This window comes from Talpa europaea (assembly GCF_964194135.1).
Source record: "Talpa europaea genome assembly, chromosome: 2".
NCBI classification, from domain to species: domain Eukaryota; kingdom Metazoa; phylum Chordata; class Mammalia; order Eulipotyphla; family Talpidae; genus Talpa; species Talpa europaea.
In genome coordinates this window covers 77,627,300-77,644,891 of record NC_140068.1, presented here as the reverse complement: position 1 = coordinate 77,644,891, position 17,592 = coordinate 77,627,300, and the positions used below count along the sequence as shown (strand labels likewise).

Genomic DNA, 17,592 nt, shown 5'->3' with positions numbered 1-17,592 from the left:
TATATGTCAATACATAACTATATGACAACAGCATCTTATTGCTTTATCTAGTTAAAATTCAAATTTTAAAAATTAATTTTAAATAAGTTGGCTGTTTTCTAGCAAAACAAATTGTTTTGTTCACTTTTACTGATTATTTTAGTATCCTAAAAATGCTATATTATTATGAAATCATGAAATTCATGGGCAGCTTTTATTAACGGGATTACATGGCAAAAGTTACGGATTTTCTGTACTGAGAAATGTTAAAAAATTAAATAGAGGGGCCTCCCTGGTGGTGCAGTGGTTGAGTGCTGGGCTGCGGGGCTGCCCGCAGCCTCTGCAGTGCTGGTGTGTTTCCCGGCCCTGGCCTCCGGCGAGGGTCCCACACACACACACAAAAAAAAAAATCTACATAATCTACATAATCCTAAATACTAAAGTAATAACTACCTGGGATTACAGAGAATGAACCATGCTCATGCCAATAGGTATATCTAATGATTTTAAAAACAAACCTTAAAAATGAAAAAATTATGATTAATTTCAAGTCCACTTCTTGCAAAAATATACTTTTTAAGAAGGAAAAGATTAATTTTCAAGTTTACATTTTTTTACTTCTTATTCATTCTATCATTCACAGTCTTCCTTCTGATTGCCTTCCTGGGAGTATATTATTAATAGTGATAACCACACCTTCCTTTTTCTCTCCAAAATACTACATTCTACTCAGGATAGCATTTAAATATTTGGACAATGATGAACACTTGTCTTTTTCTTAAGTCACTGAGAATTATTTTTTATTGTCTCTAACACAAGCAAATATCATCATCAGCCAAAGACATCAATACTCAGAGTTATTGTAAAATAATAAAATAATTTTAGTTGAAATTTAATGAGGAGATCCAGGAAAATGTCTTGCCATAGTCTACTGTTTGGAAGAACCCAATCATATTTCCAGTGTAAACAATTACCTGAGTAGACTGAGAAATGGCTTCATCCAGTGCCACAGCTCGTTTTTTGACATCTTCTTTAATTTGACTGTAAAGGGTGTCAGCTGCCACATATTTCTCTTGGATAGAAAAGCCTTCCCCTGGGCTTAATTCCAGTAACTGCGGCCCAGTTTTGTTCATCTTATCTATATGAGGCTTGTGTTCAGCTATCAACTCTCGCAGTTGCTATAACAAACCAAACAGCTTCTCAGTATCTCACAGTCACACCTCCATATTACAGCTGTCTACATCCCCAATGGATCCAGCTGGCAAGCAATCCCAAACAAACACCATTCCCATCACAAGGCATTTAACACATGATGGCACATACCACTCTTTGGCAGGAAGAGATGCCCCTGACACAAAGATTAAACAACAGTTTGGTCATGTGTAAGTCCCTCTAAGGGTACATACAAAAACGCCAGTTCAATGACATAAAGAATTCTATTATATTGATAGTTCATTACATGTTTTATACCAAGAGCATCACATTTTGGCAGGAGTAGCAGGCCAGGATCATATTACATAAAAGCATTCTGGACTCAACATGTCCTACAGAGACCATCCTATAGAGACCAAGCCATAACTCTTGGTGTCCCTTTCTGCACACTCATGGTAGGTAGGAAGGGCAGGAGGGAGGGAGATAGGTGGGGAGGGAGTCATCAAGGGAGGGAGGGAGGGAGACAGGGAGAGAAGATGGGAGGGAGGCAGAGAGGGAGGCAGAGAGGGAGGAAGGGTTAGAAAGTTAGAGATAATACTAACAGGGCAAATTCTACAGATAAAGGTAAGTTAGGGGCTATAAATGACAAGGCATTGTAATTATATATGTAAACCAAAATAAAATGTGTACATATATCACATTATATATGTATGTGTGAATCTATTTCATGTGCATATATATGTATGATATATACATAAAAATAAATCTATTTTTATTTTAAAATGGTAAAGGCTGCAAGCATAATTAATCAAATATATAGTCTGACATTGCTTGTATTTATGCAAAAAGATGTGACATGAATATTTTGCATATCATCATCTAACCATGAGACAATGATATTTATGCTAGTGACTGTGTAGAATCCACGTGGAGCCCCATTCCTTATAGGAAGATGAATAAAACTGGAATATCAACATTCCATGGAGCTAAGACATTGTGCAGTTTTTCAAGGGCCAAATCCAAAACCACTCCCAGGGAAAGTTCCACCTTTGTCTAAAGGGTTCTTTAAAGTCAGCCTCCAATTTAATCAGGAGATCCAAGAGGTTGAGGAGCTTTCCATTTGGACCATATTATTGATCAGGCTCCTTAAAGAGGATTTCCTTGCCCTAACTAGGGGATAGATTTTCAAATTGTTTGTTGTTCAGTCCCTAACTAAAACTTCTCTGAAAGAAATCATATTCAGGAAAAACAATCTAATGAAAAGCTACCAATCTTCTCCTGCAAATATTTTTGTATCACTCATCAAGAAAAAAATATCAGGATGGCCACATAGCTAGATTTTTATTGAAAGGGACAACCAAAATCAGTCATGTGAATTATTTTGAAAAATAGTGAGGACACTGGTATGTTATATCATAAACAATCCCCAAGGTAATGCACTGGTTTTGAAAAGTTTTCTGAAGGTAGACTCAGCATTCATCTGCAAAAGAGCTAAATAAGCATAAATTCAACTTTTTAAAAAGGGGTTCTAATTGAACATACTGCCCATATGAATGTGGAAGGGTCATGTCTTCAATCTAACTCCAAGGTGGTCTGGACTGAGATTGTCTTATTTTTTTCATATTATTAAGTCATACCTTCTTGCTGCTTTACAAAATGGAGGTAGTAATAGTAATATTACTTCATAAACAATCTCATGAAAAGAAACATGTTATTCAAGTTATGGTTTCCATATTCCATAAAGCATGTTTATAAAACAAGCTTACCCTATGATCAAGATACTCTTAAGTGAGATTTCTGCTGAGATTTCTGGAGTTGCTTAGAATCTAGAAAGATCACATCTGTATTACACCACCAAGAGATACCTCAGCTTGTGAAGCAGTAAGATAAGCCTTTTTTTTTTTGACTGTTCCATGACAGACAAGAGAAAGCATACTAGATGCCTACTTGGTGGGGGCGGGGATGGGGAGGGAAGGGTGTATGTGGAAAAAGGGCCTCTTAAGAAAGGTCTTTTGCCTTTTATATACCAAATTATTCTTGGCAACATATGGTCATAAGACTCCTCATGTTGGAGATACTTATGACGCCAAGATATCTACTACTTGGTAACATAGCTCTCGGGTCATTTTTCATTACTGGCTAGATTAAACTTGAAAATATTCCCCAAAATAGCTCAAGAAAATGTTGGGCTGCAGAAAAATGCTGTTCTAGAAAGCTGCAGATTGTCTGAACAATATAAGTTATGAGATTTGATTATGGTACCCTTTATACATAAATCATGAATTTATTTTGAGAATTGAAAGATTATGCATAAAAAAGAAAATTACTGAAATTTTTTGTTCAATAATGATCCCTTTCCATTCTTCTTACAGACATAACTACTTCTTACAGACATAACTACTCAAATCACTTCACAGTAGAAGAAAACCATAGAACAATGCATATTAAAAGTCATTCAGTGGGTAGGCATCAGGATTTCCAGGATAAACCTTTAGACTAAAATTCAGTTCAAAATTCAGTTCAATTCAGTTTATAAGTCTTGTTGAATGATTTAGACAGAACTCCAAAAAATTTCCATTTTGCAATACATAGTGTTCTCTCAACATTCTCTTCTAAACAAATACTTCAGTTAGAGATATTCTTCAATGCCATTGCATTAAAAAAGTAAACAAACAAGATTAATAAGGATGTCACATACTTCAAACAATGATGCAATATACCCAGAGTTAAACTTTTCTCACATGTGTGTGATGCGCGCGCACGTGCACGCGCGCACACACACACACACACACACACACACACAGAGGACAATATCAAGAGTACATCTTGTACTGATCTGGAAAAGGGACTAGGTTCCATAAATAGCAAGAATTCCCATTTTTTCCTGACAGTCTTAAACCTCTCTCACTCAAACCCTTCCAAAATTTTAAGTTATATTAACATTCAAGTGACTGCTGAAATGAAGGATTGCTTTATAATGTTATTTTACATATGTTTATATTTGCAGATATAAATTCCAGTTAACTCATGTATACTTAAAGGAGCAGAGAACTTAAAGAGTTCCACACACAGAAGGCAGGGAAAAAATGGAAGCAATTTGACTTTATACATCAACATGTTTCTTTCTCATGGTTAGTTTTCACAATCGCTATTGGTATTTTCACATATTAATTACATTGCACATTTTCTCCAACTTCAGTGGCCTTGTACACACAATACTGCTTTGATATATTTCCACTCTTCACTTTCATTCAAGATGACTCTAAGCACTACAAATTAAAACCTAGTCAACAAATATAAATTAAAATTACTTTAAAAACATATTTCTCTAATATTTTAAAATGTGAATTTTGTTTTTGTACCTAAATTGTTCATACTATGGCCACACTATTTCATAAAAGTTCTGACACAATTGACATACACAGTATGACTCTTCCTACAAAGTCTTCAATCTTTAAATCTGATTAACAGATAAATAACTGTTAACAAATAAAGTAAACTCACTTGAGGAAACAAATTATGAGATAAACAAATTTTGCAGACCATAACACAGTATTACTGAAATGTCCTAATCGTGTAAGGAAGGTATCTAATCACATTTTAAAACACCATAAAAATCACAAATTTCTTTTAATGGAAATATAACATTCTCCTTTACCCTAGGCTTACCCGATGTTCTTCCTGTTGTTGTCTTAGAGTTTCATATTCAAGGGCTGGGGCAGGAAGCTGAGAGATAATTCTTTGTGTTTCTGTAAGCCATGGCCAAAGTTCTTCATATGTTTCCCAGAATTGGTTAACCAGGGACTGTGCCCTTTCTAACTGTAGGTACCTCTCTGAGTTTGTCTGGCAGATGTTATCATAGTTCTTCAAAACTTTGTCCAGTTTATTCTAGAAAATAAGATGATGACATGGTTTAACTGGTTTTTATGGTGGTCAGGCAAGTCAAGGAGAACACATTCTCCAGAATGGTTTATGCAGTGATATATACCCATTGCTAAGTAGGCACTCAAAAATGTATATAAAATTAATAAATCAATAAATTAAAGCTTTTAGATTTTAATTGCTTGAATGGATAGAAGTTTATATTTAAGTCCTCTAGTTCACTGATGTTGTTGTATATGACAGGATTACCTTTCCTTTTTCAGACTGAATAATATTCTACTGTAAAGTACTCTTTCAACAAATAAATTTTTCATACAGATGGAAAAACATAGCAAAATGTGGATACACCTTCAAAGTACAACAATTAGAAAGTACAACATATATAAATTATGATATACAATGGAATTTTTAATTCAGTTATCAAAAATCATGGAGTTTAATGGTAAACTTCTTAAAAAAAAACAATATTAGGTGGCAAAACAGAAAATATAAACAAACACATAATAAGCAAAATTCTCCAGTCACTCAAATAATGTCCTCTATGTTAAAAAGAAAAGTCTCATAGAAGGTTAGCAACATTTATGTTACTTACTAGAGGAAAAAACAAGGATTACCTTGTGAAAATGAAATTTTAACAGAAACTGCTAGTTAGAAAATTAATTACATATGTTAGAATCAAAGAAGGTTATGATAGACACTGATTTTATGGAATGGTCATAGTGATCGAGATATTGGCATAAATTTATATTACAAATTAATAGCAAAAGATAAAGCACAATAGTAATCTAAACCATAGAATGACCCAGAAATTATTTTACTTGATCTGTACTTTTCATGTCAGAATCTCTGCAAAAAGTTATACCTTAAAATAATTTGGTGCAGGGGAGCGCGTCGCCGGCACCGGCATTTTGCAGCAGGGACCCTTCTTGCTGGAGACTGTGTGAACCCAGCAGAAGGCTCACCGAGGAGACAGAGGTTAAGCTGGGAGGCTTGCCCACACCGGGCACCTTCTAGCCTGCAGTTCCAGCCCAGAGGGGAGCAGCACCCACCGCTGGGGCAGACCGGGCGTGCAGGGGAGCTCGTTCCTGCATCGCCATTTTGCAGCAGGACCTTTCTTGCTGGAGACTGTGTGAACCAGCAGAAGGCTCACCGAGGAGACAGAGGTAAGCTGGGAGGCTTGCCCATGCTGGGCGCCTTCTAGCCTGCAGTTCCAGCCCAGAGGGGAGCAGCACCCACCGCTGGGGCAGACCGGGCGTGCAGGGGAGCTCGTTCCCGCATCGCCATTTTGCAGCAGGACCTTTCTTGCTGGAGACTGTGTGAACCAGCAGAAGGCTCACCGAGGAGACAGAGGTAAGCTGGGAGGCTTGCCCATGCTGGGCGCCTTCTAGCCTGCAGTTCCAGCCCAGAGGGGAGCAGCACCCACCGCTGGGGCAGACCGGGCGTGCAGGGGAGCGCGTCGCCGGCACCGGCATTTTGCAGCAGGGACCCTTCTTGCTGGAGACTGTGTGAACCCAACAGAAGGCTCACCGAGGAGACAGAGGTTAAGCTGGGAGGCTTGCCCACACCGGGCACCTTCTAGCCTGCAGTTCCAGCCCAGAGGGGAGCAGCACCCACCGCTGGGGCAGACCGGGCGTGCAGGGGAGCTCGTTCCTGCATCGCCATTTTGCAGCAGGACCTTTCTTGCTGGAGACTGTGTGAACCAGCAAAAGGCTCACCGAGGAGACAGAGGTAAGCTGGGAGGCTTGCCCATGCTGGGCGCCTTCTAGCCTGCAGTTCCAGCCCAGAGGGGAGCAGCACCCACCACTGGGGCAGACCGGGAGTGCAGGGGAGCGTGTCGCCGGCACCGGCATTTTGCAGCAGGGACCCTTCTTGCTGGAGACTGAGTGAACCCAGCAGAAGGCTCACCGAGGAGACAGAGGTTAAGCTGGGAGGCTTGCCCACACCGGGCACCTTCTAGCCTGCAGTTCCAGCCCAGAGGGGAGCAGCACCCACCGCTGGGGCAGACCGGGCGTGCAGGGGAGCTCGTTCCCGCATCGCCATTTTGCAGCAGGACCTTTCTTGCTGGAGACTGTGTGAACCAGCAGAAGGCTCACCAAGGAGACAGAGGTAAGCTGGGAGGCTTGCCCATGCTGGGCGCCTTCTAGCCTGCAGTTCCAGCCCAGAGGGGAGCAGCACCCACCGCTGGGGCAGACCGGGCGTGCAGGGGAGCTCGTTCCCGCATCGCCATTTTGCAGCAGGACCTTTCTTGCTGGAGACTGTGTGAACCAGCAGAAGGCTCACCGAGGAGACAGAGGTAAGCTGGGAGGCTTGCCCATGCTGGGCGCCTTCTAGCCTGCAGTTCCAGCCCAGAGGGGAGCAGCACCCACCGCTGGGGCAGACCGGGCGTGCAGGGGAGCGCGTCGCCGGCACCGGCATTTTGCAGCAGGGACCCTTCTTGCTGGAGACTGTGTGAACCCAACAGAAGGCTCACCGAGGAGACAGAGGTTAAGCTGGGAGGCTTGCCCACACCGGGCACCTTCTAGCCTGCAGTTCCAGCCCAAAGGGGAGCAGCACCCACCGCTGGGGCAGACCGGGCGTGCAGGGGAGCTCGTTCCTGCATCGCCATTTTGCAGCAGGACCTTTCTTGCTGGAGACTGTGTGAACCAGCAAAAGGCTCACCGAGGAGACAGAGGTAAGCTGGGAGGCTTGCCCATGCTGGGCGCCTTCTAGCCTGCAGTTCCAGCCCAGAGGGGAGCAGCACCCACCGCTGGGGCAGACCGGGAGTGCAGGGGAGCGTGTCGCCGGCACCAGCATTTTGCAGCAGGGACCCTTCTTGCTGGAGACTGTGTGAACCCAGCAGAAGGCTCACCGAGGAGACAGAGGTTAAGCTGGGAGGCTTGCCCACACCGGGCACCTTCTAGCCTGCAGTTCCAGCCCAGAGGGGAGCAGCACCCACCGCTGGGGCAGACCGGGCGTGCAGGGGAGCTCGTTCCTGCATCGCCATTTTGCAGCAGGACCTTTCTTGCTGGAGACTGTGTGAACCAGCAAAAGGCTCACCGAGGAGACAGAGGTAAGCTGGGAGGCTTGCCCATGCTGGGCGCCTTCTAGCCTGCAGTTCCAGCCCAGAGGGGAGCAGCACCCACCGCTGGGGCAGACCGGGAGTGCAGGGGAGCGTGTCGCCGGCACCAGCATTTTGCAGCAGGGACCCTTCTTGCTGGAGACTGTGTGAACCCAGCAGAAGGCTCACCGAGGAGACAGAGGTTAAGCTGGGAGGCTTGCCCACACCGGGCACCTTCTAGCCTGCAGTTCCAGCCCAGAGGGGAGCAGCACCCACCGCTGGGGCAGACCGGGCGTGCAGGGGAGCGCGTCCCCGGCACTGGCATTTTGCAGCAGGGACCCTTCTTGCTGGAGACTGTGTGAACCCAGCAGAAGGCTCACCGAGGAGACAGAGCAGGGACCTGTCTTTGCTGGAGACTTGTGAACCCAGCAGAAGTTCCCCAGAGGAGCCAGTGGTGAGCTGGGAAGGTCGCCCAAGATGCCGGCCAGTACCAGCAACACAGTGTCACAAGGAATACGGCAAATTAGAAAACAGGCAGTAGGGAGTAGAAAAACAACATGCAACCCAGCAACTCCTCAGCAAAATAGCACACCACAAAAAGAAAACCATCTACCAGATTGCAACGACAGTAACTTGGAAGAACTTCTGAGCCTTCCAGATAGAGAATTTAAAATTGCTGTGATTAAAAAACTGACAGAAGTCATAAAGGAAAACAATGATAAGGGGAAAATAATTAATGACCAGAAGAATGAAATTGAGTCCCTAAAGAGGGAAGTAAAAGAAATGCAGGAGATCAAAGAATTAATGGAGACGCTAAAGAACTCTGGGAAAAGCAGTGAAAGCAGAATAGATGAAATGGAAGAACGAATAAGTACTCTTGAAGACACAGAAATAAAAAGAACAAAAACAGAAAAAGAAGGAGAAGTACGAAGGAAAAAGACCGAAGAAAGACTTCGGGAACTATCTGACTCCATGAGGAAAGGAAATATAAGAGTTATAGGAATCCCAGAAGGAGAGGAGAGAGATGTAGGAACAGAGAAAATATTCATGGATATAATTGAAGAGAACTTCCCAAACGCTAAGAAGGATCTGAAAATTGATATACAAGAAGCAAGAAGAACACCAAACTTCCATGACAAAAGGAAAAATACAGCAAGACACATAATAGTAAAGCTCCCAAGAATCCAAGACAAAGAAAAAATAATGAAACTAACAAGAGGGAAGAAACAGATAACATTCAAAGGGAAACCGATCAGACTGACATCAGACTTCTCTGAAGAAACACTACGGGCAAGGAGAGAGTGGAGGGACATAGTCAACAGACTCCAAGAAAACAGATGCCAACCAAGAATACTCTATCCCGCAAAGCTCTCCTTCCTCTTTGAAGAAAGAATATGGACCTTCCCAGACAAACAGAAACTCCGGAATTTCATTGCGACTAAACCCCCACTCCAAAAAATACTACAAGGAGTCCTAAAGCCAGAACCTCAGAGGGACGAATAACAACAAAAGAAGGCCAAAGAAAGTTATTAAAAGAATAAATAAATAAAATCAAAGGAAAGACAAACACAATGGCAAATACAGATGCTAACATATCAATACTAACTCTAAATGTAAATGGACTAAACTCTCCAATAAAAAGACACAGAGTTGCAGGCTGGATTAAGAAACAAAACCCAACCTTTTGCTGTCTCCAGGAAACACATTTAGCTGCAAAAGATAAAAATAGACTCAAAGTTAAAGGATGGAAAACAATTCTACAAGCAAATGGACCAAAAAAGAAGGCAGGAACAGCTATACTCATATCAGATAAAACAGATTTCAAACTTAAAAAGATAAAAAGAGACCCCAGTGGTCATTACATTATGATCAAGGGGATAATACTTCAAGAAAAAATAACACTCATTAACATATATTCACCAAATGAAGGAGCACCAAAATATATCAGACAACTATTGGCATCTCTGAAAACAGACATCAGAGAAAACACATACGTAGTGGGAGACTTCAACACACCACTATCAACAATGGATAGATCAACAAGACAAAAAATAAATAAAGACACTAAAGCTCTAAATAAGGATCTAGAGTGCTTAGGCTTAACAGACATATATAGAACACTAAACCCAAAAAAATCTGAGTATACATTTTTCTCAAGCGCACACGGATCATTCTCTAGGATCGATCATATACTGGGGCACAAGACAAACATCAACAGATACACCAAGATTGAAATCATACCAACCATCTTTTCTGACCATGAAGGCATCAAACTAGAAATAAACCATAAAGAGAAGGCAAGGTATTCTCCTACCTCGTGGAGATTGAAACCCACACTACTGGAAGTCCACTGGACTAACGAGGAGATAAAAGAAGAAATTAAAAAATTCTTTGAATTGAATGACAAGGAGGACACAAATTTCCTAAATGTATGGGATGCAGCAAAAGCAGTAATAAGAGGAAAATATATAGCAATAGATGCTCACATCAAGAAACAAGAAAGAACTCAAAGAAACAACCTAATCTCGAAACTCAAAGATCTAGAAAAAGAACAACAAAAAAGCCCCAAAACCAGTAGAAGAAAAGAAATAATAAAAACCAAAGCAGAAATAAATGAAATCGAAACTAAAAAAACAATCCAAAAGATCAATGAAACCAAGAGCTGGTTCTTCGAAAAAATAAATAAAATAGATAAACCCCTTGCCAGGCTCACAAGGGCAAAAAGGGAGAAAGCACAAATAAATAGGATAATAAATGAAAGAGGAGAAATCACAACGGACACAGCAGAAATCAAAAGAATTATTAATAACTACTATGAACAGTTATATGGAAACAAGTTTAACAATCTAGAGGAGATGGACAAATTCTTACAACTCTACAATCACCCAAAGCTAGATAAAGAAGAAATAGAACACCTAAACAGACCAATTACAATTAGCGAAATTGAAATGGTAATCAAAAACCTCCCCAAAAACAAAAGCCCAGGACCTGATGGATTTACAAATGAATTCTACCAAACATTCAGAGACGAATTGGTACCTATCCTTCACAAACTCTTCCAAAAAATTGAGAAGGAAGGTATAATACCTAACACGTTCTATGAAGCCAACATTACACTAATACCAAAACCGAACAAGGACAACACAAAAAAAGAAAACTATAGGCCAATCTCCCTAATGAACACTGATGCAAAAATCCTCAATAAAATTTTAGCTATCAGAATCCAACAGTGTATCCATAAGGTAATTCACCACGACCAAGTAGGATTCATTCCAGGGACACAAGGATGGTTTAACATCCGAAAATCAATCAACGTTATCCAACACATCAACAAAAAGAAATATAAAAACCATATGATAATATCAATAGATGCTGAGAAAGCTTTCGACAAAGTGCAACACCCATTCATGATAAAAGCCCTTGAAATTCTTGGGATACAAGGAACGTACCTCAACATCATAAAGGCCATATATGACAAGCCAACAGCCAGTATCATTCTCAATGGTGAAAAGCTGAAAGCAATTCCATTAAGATCTGGAACAAGACAAGGATGTCCACTTTCACCACTGCTTTTCAATATAATACTGGAAGTCCTAGCCAGAGCAATAAGACAAGAGAAAGACATCCAAGGAATACAAATAGGAAAAGAAGAAGTCAAAATATCACTCTTTGCAGATGATATGATAATATACATAGAGAACCCCAAAAACTCCACAGAAAAACTAATTCAACTCATCAATCAGTTCAGTAAAGTGGCAGGATACAAAATCAACACGCAAAAGTCAGTAGCCTTCCTATATACAAACAATAAATCTGAAGAAGAAGAAATCAAAAAAACCATCCCTTTTATTATTGAAACAAAAAAAATCAAATATTTGGGAATAAATCTAACAAAAGAGGTAAAGGACCTATACAAAGAAAACTATAAAACACTGTTAAAAGAAATAGAAGAAGACACAAAGAAATGGAAAGACATCCCCTGCTCATGGATTGGGAGAATAAACATCATTAAAATGGCTATCCTACCAAAAGCAATATACAGATTCAATGCTATTCCAATCAAAATTTCAATGTTATTCTTCAAAGAAATAGAACAATTATTGATGAAATTCATATGGAATCACAAAAAACCCCGAATAGCCAAAGCTCTCCTGAAAAAAAAAGAAGGGAATGGAGGCATCACACTCCCAGACTTCAAACTCTACTACAAAGCCATAATCATCAAAACTGCATGGTATTGGAACAAGAACAGACATACAGACCAATGGAATCGAATAGAAAATCCAGAAATAAACCCACAGATTTATGGTCAACTAATCTTTGACAAAGGAGCAAAGAATATGCATTGGAGCAAAGAAAGTTTGTTCAATAAATGGTGCTGGGAAAACTGGGTCGCTACATGCAAAAGAATGAAGCTTGACCACTACCTCACACCATATACAAAAATCAACTCAAAATGGATTAAAGAACTAGACATAAGACCTGAAACCATAAAATACATAGAAGGAAATATAGGCGAAACACTACGTGATTTGCATATCAAAGACATCTTTACAGACACATCACCCAAAGCAGTGATAGTGAAGGCAAAGATCAACAGTTGGGACTACATCAAATTAAAGAGCTTCTGCACAGCAAAAGAGACAATAACAAAAACAAAGAGAAACCCCACCAACTGGGAGAACATTTTTGCACACAACACTAATGATAAAGGACTGATCACAAAAATCTGCAAAGAGCTGATGAGACTCAACAACAACAAAGAAAATAATCCAGTCAAAAAATGGACAGAGGAACTAAAAAGAAACTTCTCTGAAGAGGAAATGCGAATGGCCAACAGGCATATGAAAAAATGTTCAACATCACTTGCAATCAGGGAAATGCAAATCAAAACTACCATGAGATACCATCTTACACCAGTGAGAATGGCACATATTAAAAAAACTAGCAACAACAAATGTTGGCGAGGTTGTGGAGAAAAAGGAACTCTCCTGCACTGTTGGTGGGAGTGCAAACTGGTCCAACCACTATGGAGAGCTGTGTGGAGATTTCTGGACCTACTAAACATAGAGCTTCCACAGGATCCAGCAATTCCACTCCTAGGTATTTACCCAAAGAACACAGAAACATCAATTCCAAAGAACACCTGCACCCCTATGTTTATAGCAGCACTGTTTACAATAGCTAAGCTTTGGAAACAGCCCAAATGCCCAAAAATAGATGACTGGATCAAGAAGATGTGGTACATATATACCATGGAATATTACTCAGCATTCAAAAAAGATAAACACATGCAATTTGCAGCAACATGGATGACGCTGGAAGGGATCATGCTCAGTGAAATAAGCCAAAAAGAAAAAGAAAAATACCGGATGGTCTCACTCATAGCAGGAATCTAGAAAACTTAAATAAGGGACCAGGAAAATGAATAACTGTAAGAAAGTAAAAATCAAAATCAACAAAAACTATGAACCAGAGACACTTTTTGGGGGGTGGGGGGCGGGAGGGGAGGGATTGGGGTCAGAATGGGGGGATTGCAATTGTATGGGGAATATAAAAATAAAATTTATTAATTAAAAAAAAATAAATAAATAAAAGAAAAAAAATTAAAAAAAAAAAAAAAAGTTATACCTTAAAAGCAATGCATAGCCTTTAAAATGTGATCTTATAAAAAGAATGTGATCTTTGCATAGACATTTAATAAAACTTTTTGCTGTGAGATATTTTCCTACCAAAAGGTTTAATACAAATTCATTTCTTTAGTCTGCTCAGATGTCTGAATATGAATTGAACTAAACATTTTTTACTTGTTACTGGTTTTCATCACCCTAAAAGATCACTAAAGCTAAGAGGTTTCCTAAAGTATTCAACTCATTCTTTCCCTATGTATCAACAGCTTACTGTAATTTTATACAGAATGGATTTCAGCACTAGATAGAACTACGTTTTGGTTCTGTTTCAGGTCAAGAGATCCCAATGTTCCTGAAACATATAAATAAGAGCTGGCATTTACAATAGCAATATTTACTGATAACACTGGCAATAATATATAGCTAACCTTAACTGGATGCTTTATGAGTGCCAGTTATTGGAAGTCTCAAATCTTAAGTTTTTATGTCTATTAAGAAAGGGTGCCATTAGGATGGAATGGAATATTCCTTTCATTGCTGTTCTGTGAACTTGAAAAATTCTTATTTAAGACTAATGATTTAACTGTTAAAATGGCAGCCTTGGATAAAGGAAAATTACTTTTCTAGGACTGAAAGCTCAGTGCATACTATTAATTCAAGAATCTCACTACCATTCATGTTGATAAGATAATACCTTCATGGATTGCTTTTCCTCTTCACTGCATGTGGTCATGATTTTATGTCCAGATTTCACAAGTTCATCAATAATATCCTTGTGTCTCAAAATCTCCATGGTGAATGTCTGTGATTTACCAATACAAAGATTTAAAAAAAAAAAAAGAGACCAAAATATAAACATTTAGGCAAAGAAGCTAAAAATACCAAATTACAAAATAAATCATGCAAGCACATTTTCTAGACTTGCAGCACACTAGCAAATAATTTAGATGCAAATGGAAATGTATTCTTCACCTTCTGAACCTGAAGCTGAGCAGAGGTCTGGTCTTGCTCAAGCCTGATGTCACCCAGAGACATCAATTTCTTTTCTGTTTCTGTAATCCAGGATAACTCAGCATCAGCTGCTTGGTCAAACTAAACAAAAGATAAATTATTAGGTTAGCAAATTCCTGTAACTGGTGCCAGAAAAATACCTATCTACATTTTTTTTTAAAATATCTTATTACATAACTGGAAAATATGAGCTTATCTCTTCATGGTATCCTGAAATAATTTATGACAATGACTGAAGTTACAAAGAAAGTAGTGTTTTCTATAGAGTAAACACAAAATCTTGAAACATGTTGAATCTGTTATGCTGTATTAGTGACTTCAGAACATCTGACATTGTTGCCTTCTTTTCTGGTAGTTGTAAGAATTTGTTAGGTGTTATAAATGAGTTGAACAGCTATAAAAGTCAATAGCTGGATGCCATCTTTCAGTCATTTCATCTGTGATTTTAACCCATGTGCAGTTAGCAATCTGAGTCACAATTCTGCACAAAAAGAATGAAATGTTCTCATTTATTATACACACACACACACACATGCACGCACACATATAAATGTGTGTAAAATATATCTCTATGTATGCAGAGTATTCTCCAAAATGTCTCATGTATAATTTTTAACATCTAATTTAATGCTTGCTGAAATTATTTTCTAGAGCATTCTTAAATTTTTTAAGGGATTTTCTTTTTTGGATCATAACAAAATTCATGAATATGGTAGAAATTCATAACATAAAGGAAAATACACGAAGAAAATTAAAACCTGGAGCTACTGTTTTCATTTATTATGAACATTTCCTATATCACATTCTTTTAAGTGAGATATTCAAATGCCATCACTATATTCTAGCATACCTGAGTATTTTTGGTTAGGTTCTCCTGCATTTCTTTGCTATTATATAAACAACCCTATAATGAATATCTTTTATGTAAATCTCTGTTGGTATCTCTAATTAGTTCCTTAGGGTGGATTCCTAAAAGTTGGCTACTGAATCAAAGAGGTTGAACATTTTCAAGACCTTGCATCAGATAAGGTATTGCAGCAGCTATCAAATGTGCAAAGTAGACAAGTGACACCACAAGCACCAATGATAAATGGTAACCAATATGGCCTTAGATGGAAGACTTAATGGAGATGGATTCTGTCAGTGTTCAACAAGTGCTACATTGACGGAACTTGTCATTTTTTTCAGAGAACCTGGAAATCCAGATGAAGGTAGATTAAGAAGATGGCGATAAGAAATTAAATTGGAAAATAATTAACATTTTGAAACACTATGGAACATTATACAGACTCATGCAAAGATGGCAGTAGTTGGATTTTTCCTGTCCTCATATAAAAGATCTGGGAAAATCAGAAATGTAATAGGGGCAAAAATAAAAATCTTAGATTTACCTTTTAAAACTCAATTACATGAGGATTTGAAAGGGAAGACAGGGCTTAACAGACCTTTACCCAACAGTCCCTAGAAATGCTACTGGAACAAATTTTGAGTATAAACCAACATCTACCAAAAAATGATACAAAGTCAGGCTGCTTGAGACTGGTAAAGTGCTTGGGCGGGGCTCTCCTGTCACAGCTTTCAGAGGCTCAAAGACATGCTAACACTGTTCTAGACAGAAAATCAGAGCTTTATCATCAGAGCTCCCATACAAGGCAGTACTTTCAAAATGACTATATGTACATTCATGTAGTCAAGCAGAATGATTTTTCCTACATTTCCCATAACATTATACATCATTATTCAAAAAATGTATCCATAAGGCTCATGGTTTGTGTGTGATGGCATTAATAAAGGTTTTGCTCACTGATCTATTAATTTTTCTGCTATTGTAACAAATTAGAACAATGTAGATTCCAGAAGGAATTTCGATAAACCACTTGAAAAATTCTATCTTAATCTGGTTTAATTATTTTTATAATAGTATTTCATTTCAAATGTAATTTACCTATGCCAATTACTAATAAATATGAAAAATGATTAAAAAAAACCCATTTCATAAGCCAATCCAACTGCTTCAAATGTGGAAAATGTTTCATAAAAAACAAGTGGAAGAATCTTCCATGCCTGGAATATTAGCTTTTAAGTCATATACAATGAAGCTGCAAAATTTGAACTAGAGTAAAACCTGATTACGTGACTCTGTACAAAAACAAGTAAAACATTCCTTTCTACTGGAGTACAAATGCTATGAAATATCTTAATAAAATTTAACATTCATTATTTTTCTTCTACTGGTCCTAAAAAAATAAAGTGATACACCATCCATCTTGTTTGTGTTCATGCTATTTTTAGCATTTATATGACAGTCCTAATAAAGAAACTTAGGCAATAACTGTTAGTATTAGTTTAATACTGAGTCTCCCTCCCTTAAAGTAAGTATCCAGTGAAAAACTGTGTGATGATACCATCCAAGCTGCCAAAATGAAAAACTGAAACAAACACTATTTCTTTAACCAAGGCAAACATTTGCTCTGCTAAAGGAAAACAAGACTTCAAGGAGAAATTTCCTCTGTCCCTTTTAAGAAACTTTTTTATTAAATAAGCAAATATTTATTGTTTAACAACAAATAGAACAGCCATAGGGTCGACATGAAGTAACCTAGATATATATCAAGGCATTTTATGTCTATGATGCATCCTAGTGAATTAATAATGTGTATGTTTCTAATTGACTATAAAAACTGCATATTTTACATGTGAGCAACATGGAAGGTAAGATCACTAGACCAAATTTTGATAAATTTCTTTACCACTTATTCAGGTAGCAAACATTGACTTTAATTGATTTTGATGTATTACCTTCAAGTTGTAGGTAATCTCAGTAATAACTACATTCTAGGAACTATTTTAAGTATCATCAGTGGAACCTAAGCATTAAATGTAGCTACTGTAACTCCTAAT

The 17,592-nt window shown here is 38.6% G+C and overlaps 1 protein-coding gene across 10 annotated transcripts in view; it reads right to left on the bottom strand.

Annotated features, from left to right (window-relative positions):
• The window catches only part of DST (dystonin), a gene marked incomplete at both ends in the record, with an annotated part of 433,522 nt that overhangs the window by 46,091 nt on the left and 369,839 nt on the right, over nucleotides 1-17,592 (bottom strand). For all 10 annotated transcript variants that reach the window (XM_084229023.1, XM_084229019.1, XM_084229024.1 and 7 more), the window contains 4 exons: nucleotides 954-1,157; nucleotides 4,801-5,019; nucleotides 14,375-14,482; nucleotides 14,653-14,772. In XM_084229023.1, the coding sequence (XP_084085149.1) occupies nucleotides 954-1,157; nucleotides 4,801-5,019; nucleotides 14,375-14,482; nucleotides 14,653-14,772 (651 nt within the window). The remainder of the gene's footprint in view (nucleotides 1-953; nucleotides 1,158-4,800; nucleotides 5,020-14,374; nucleotides 14,483-14,652; nucleotides 14,773-17,592) is intronic.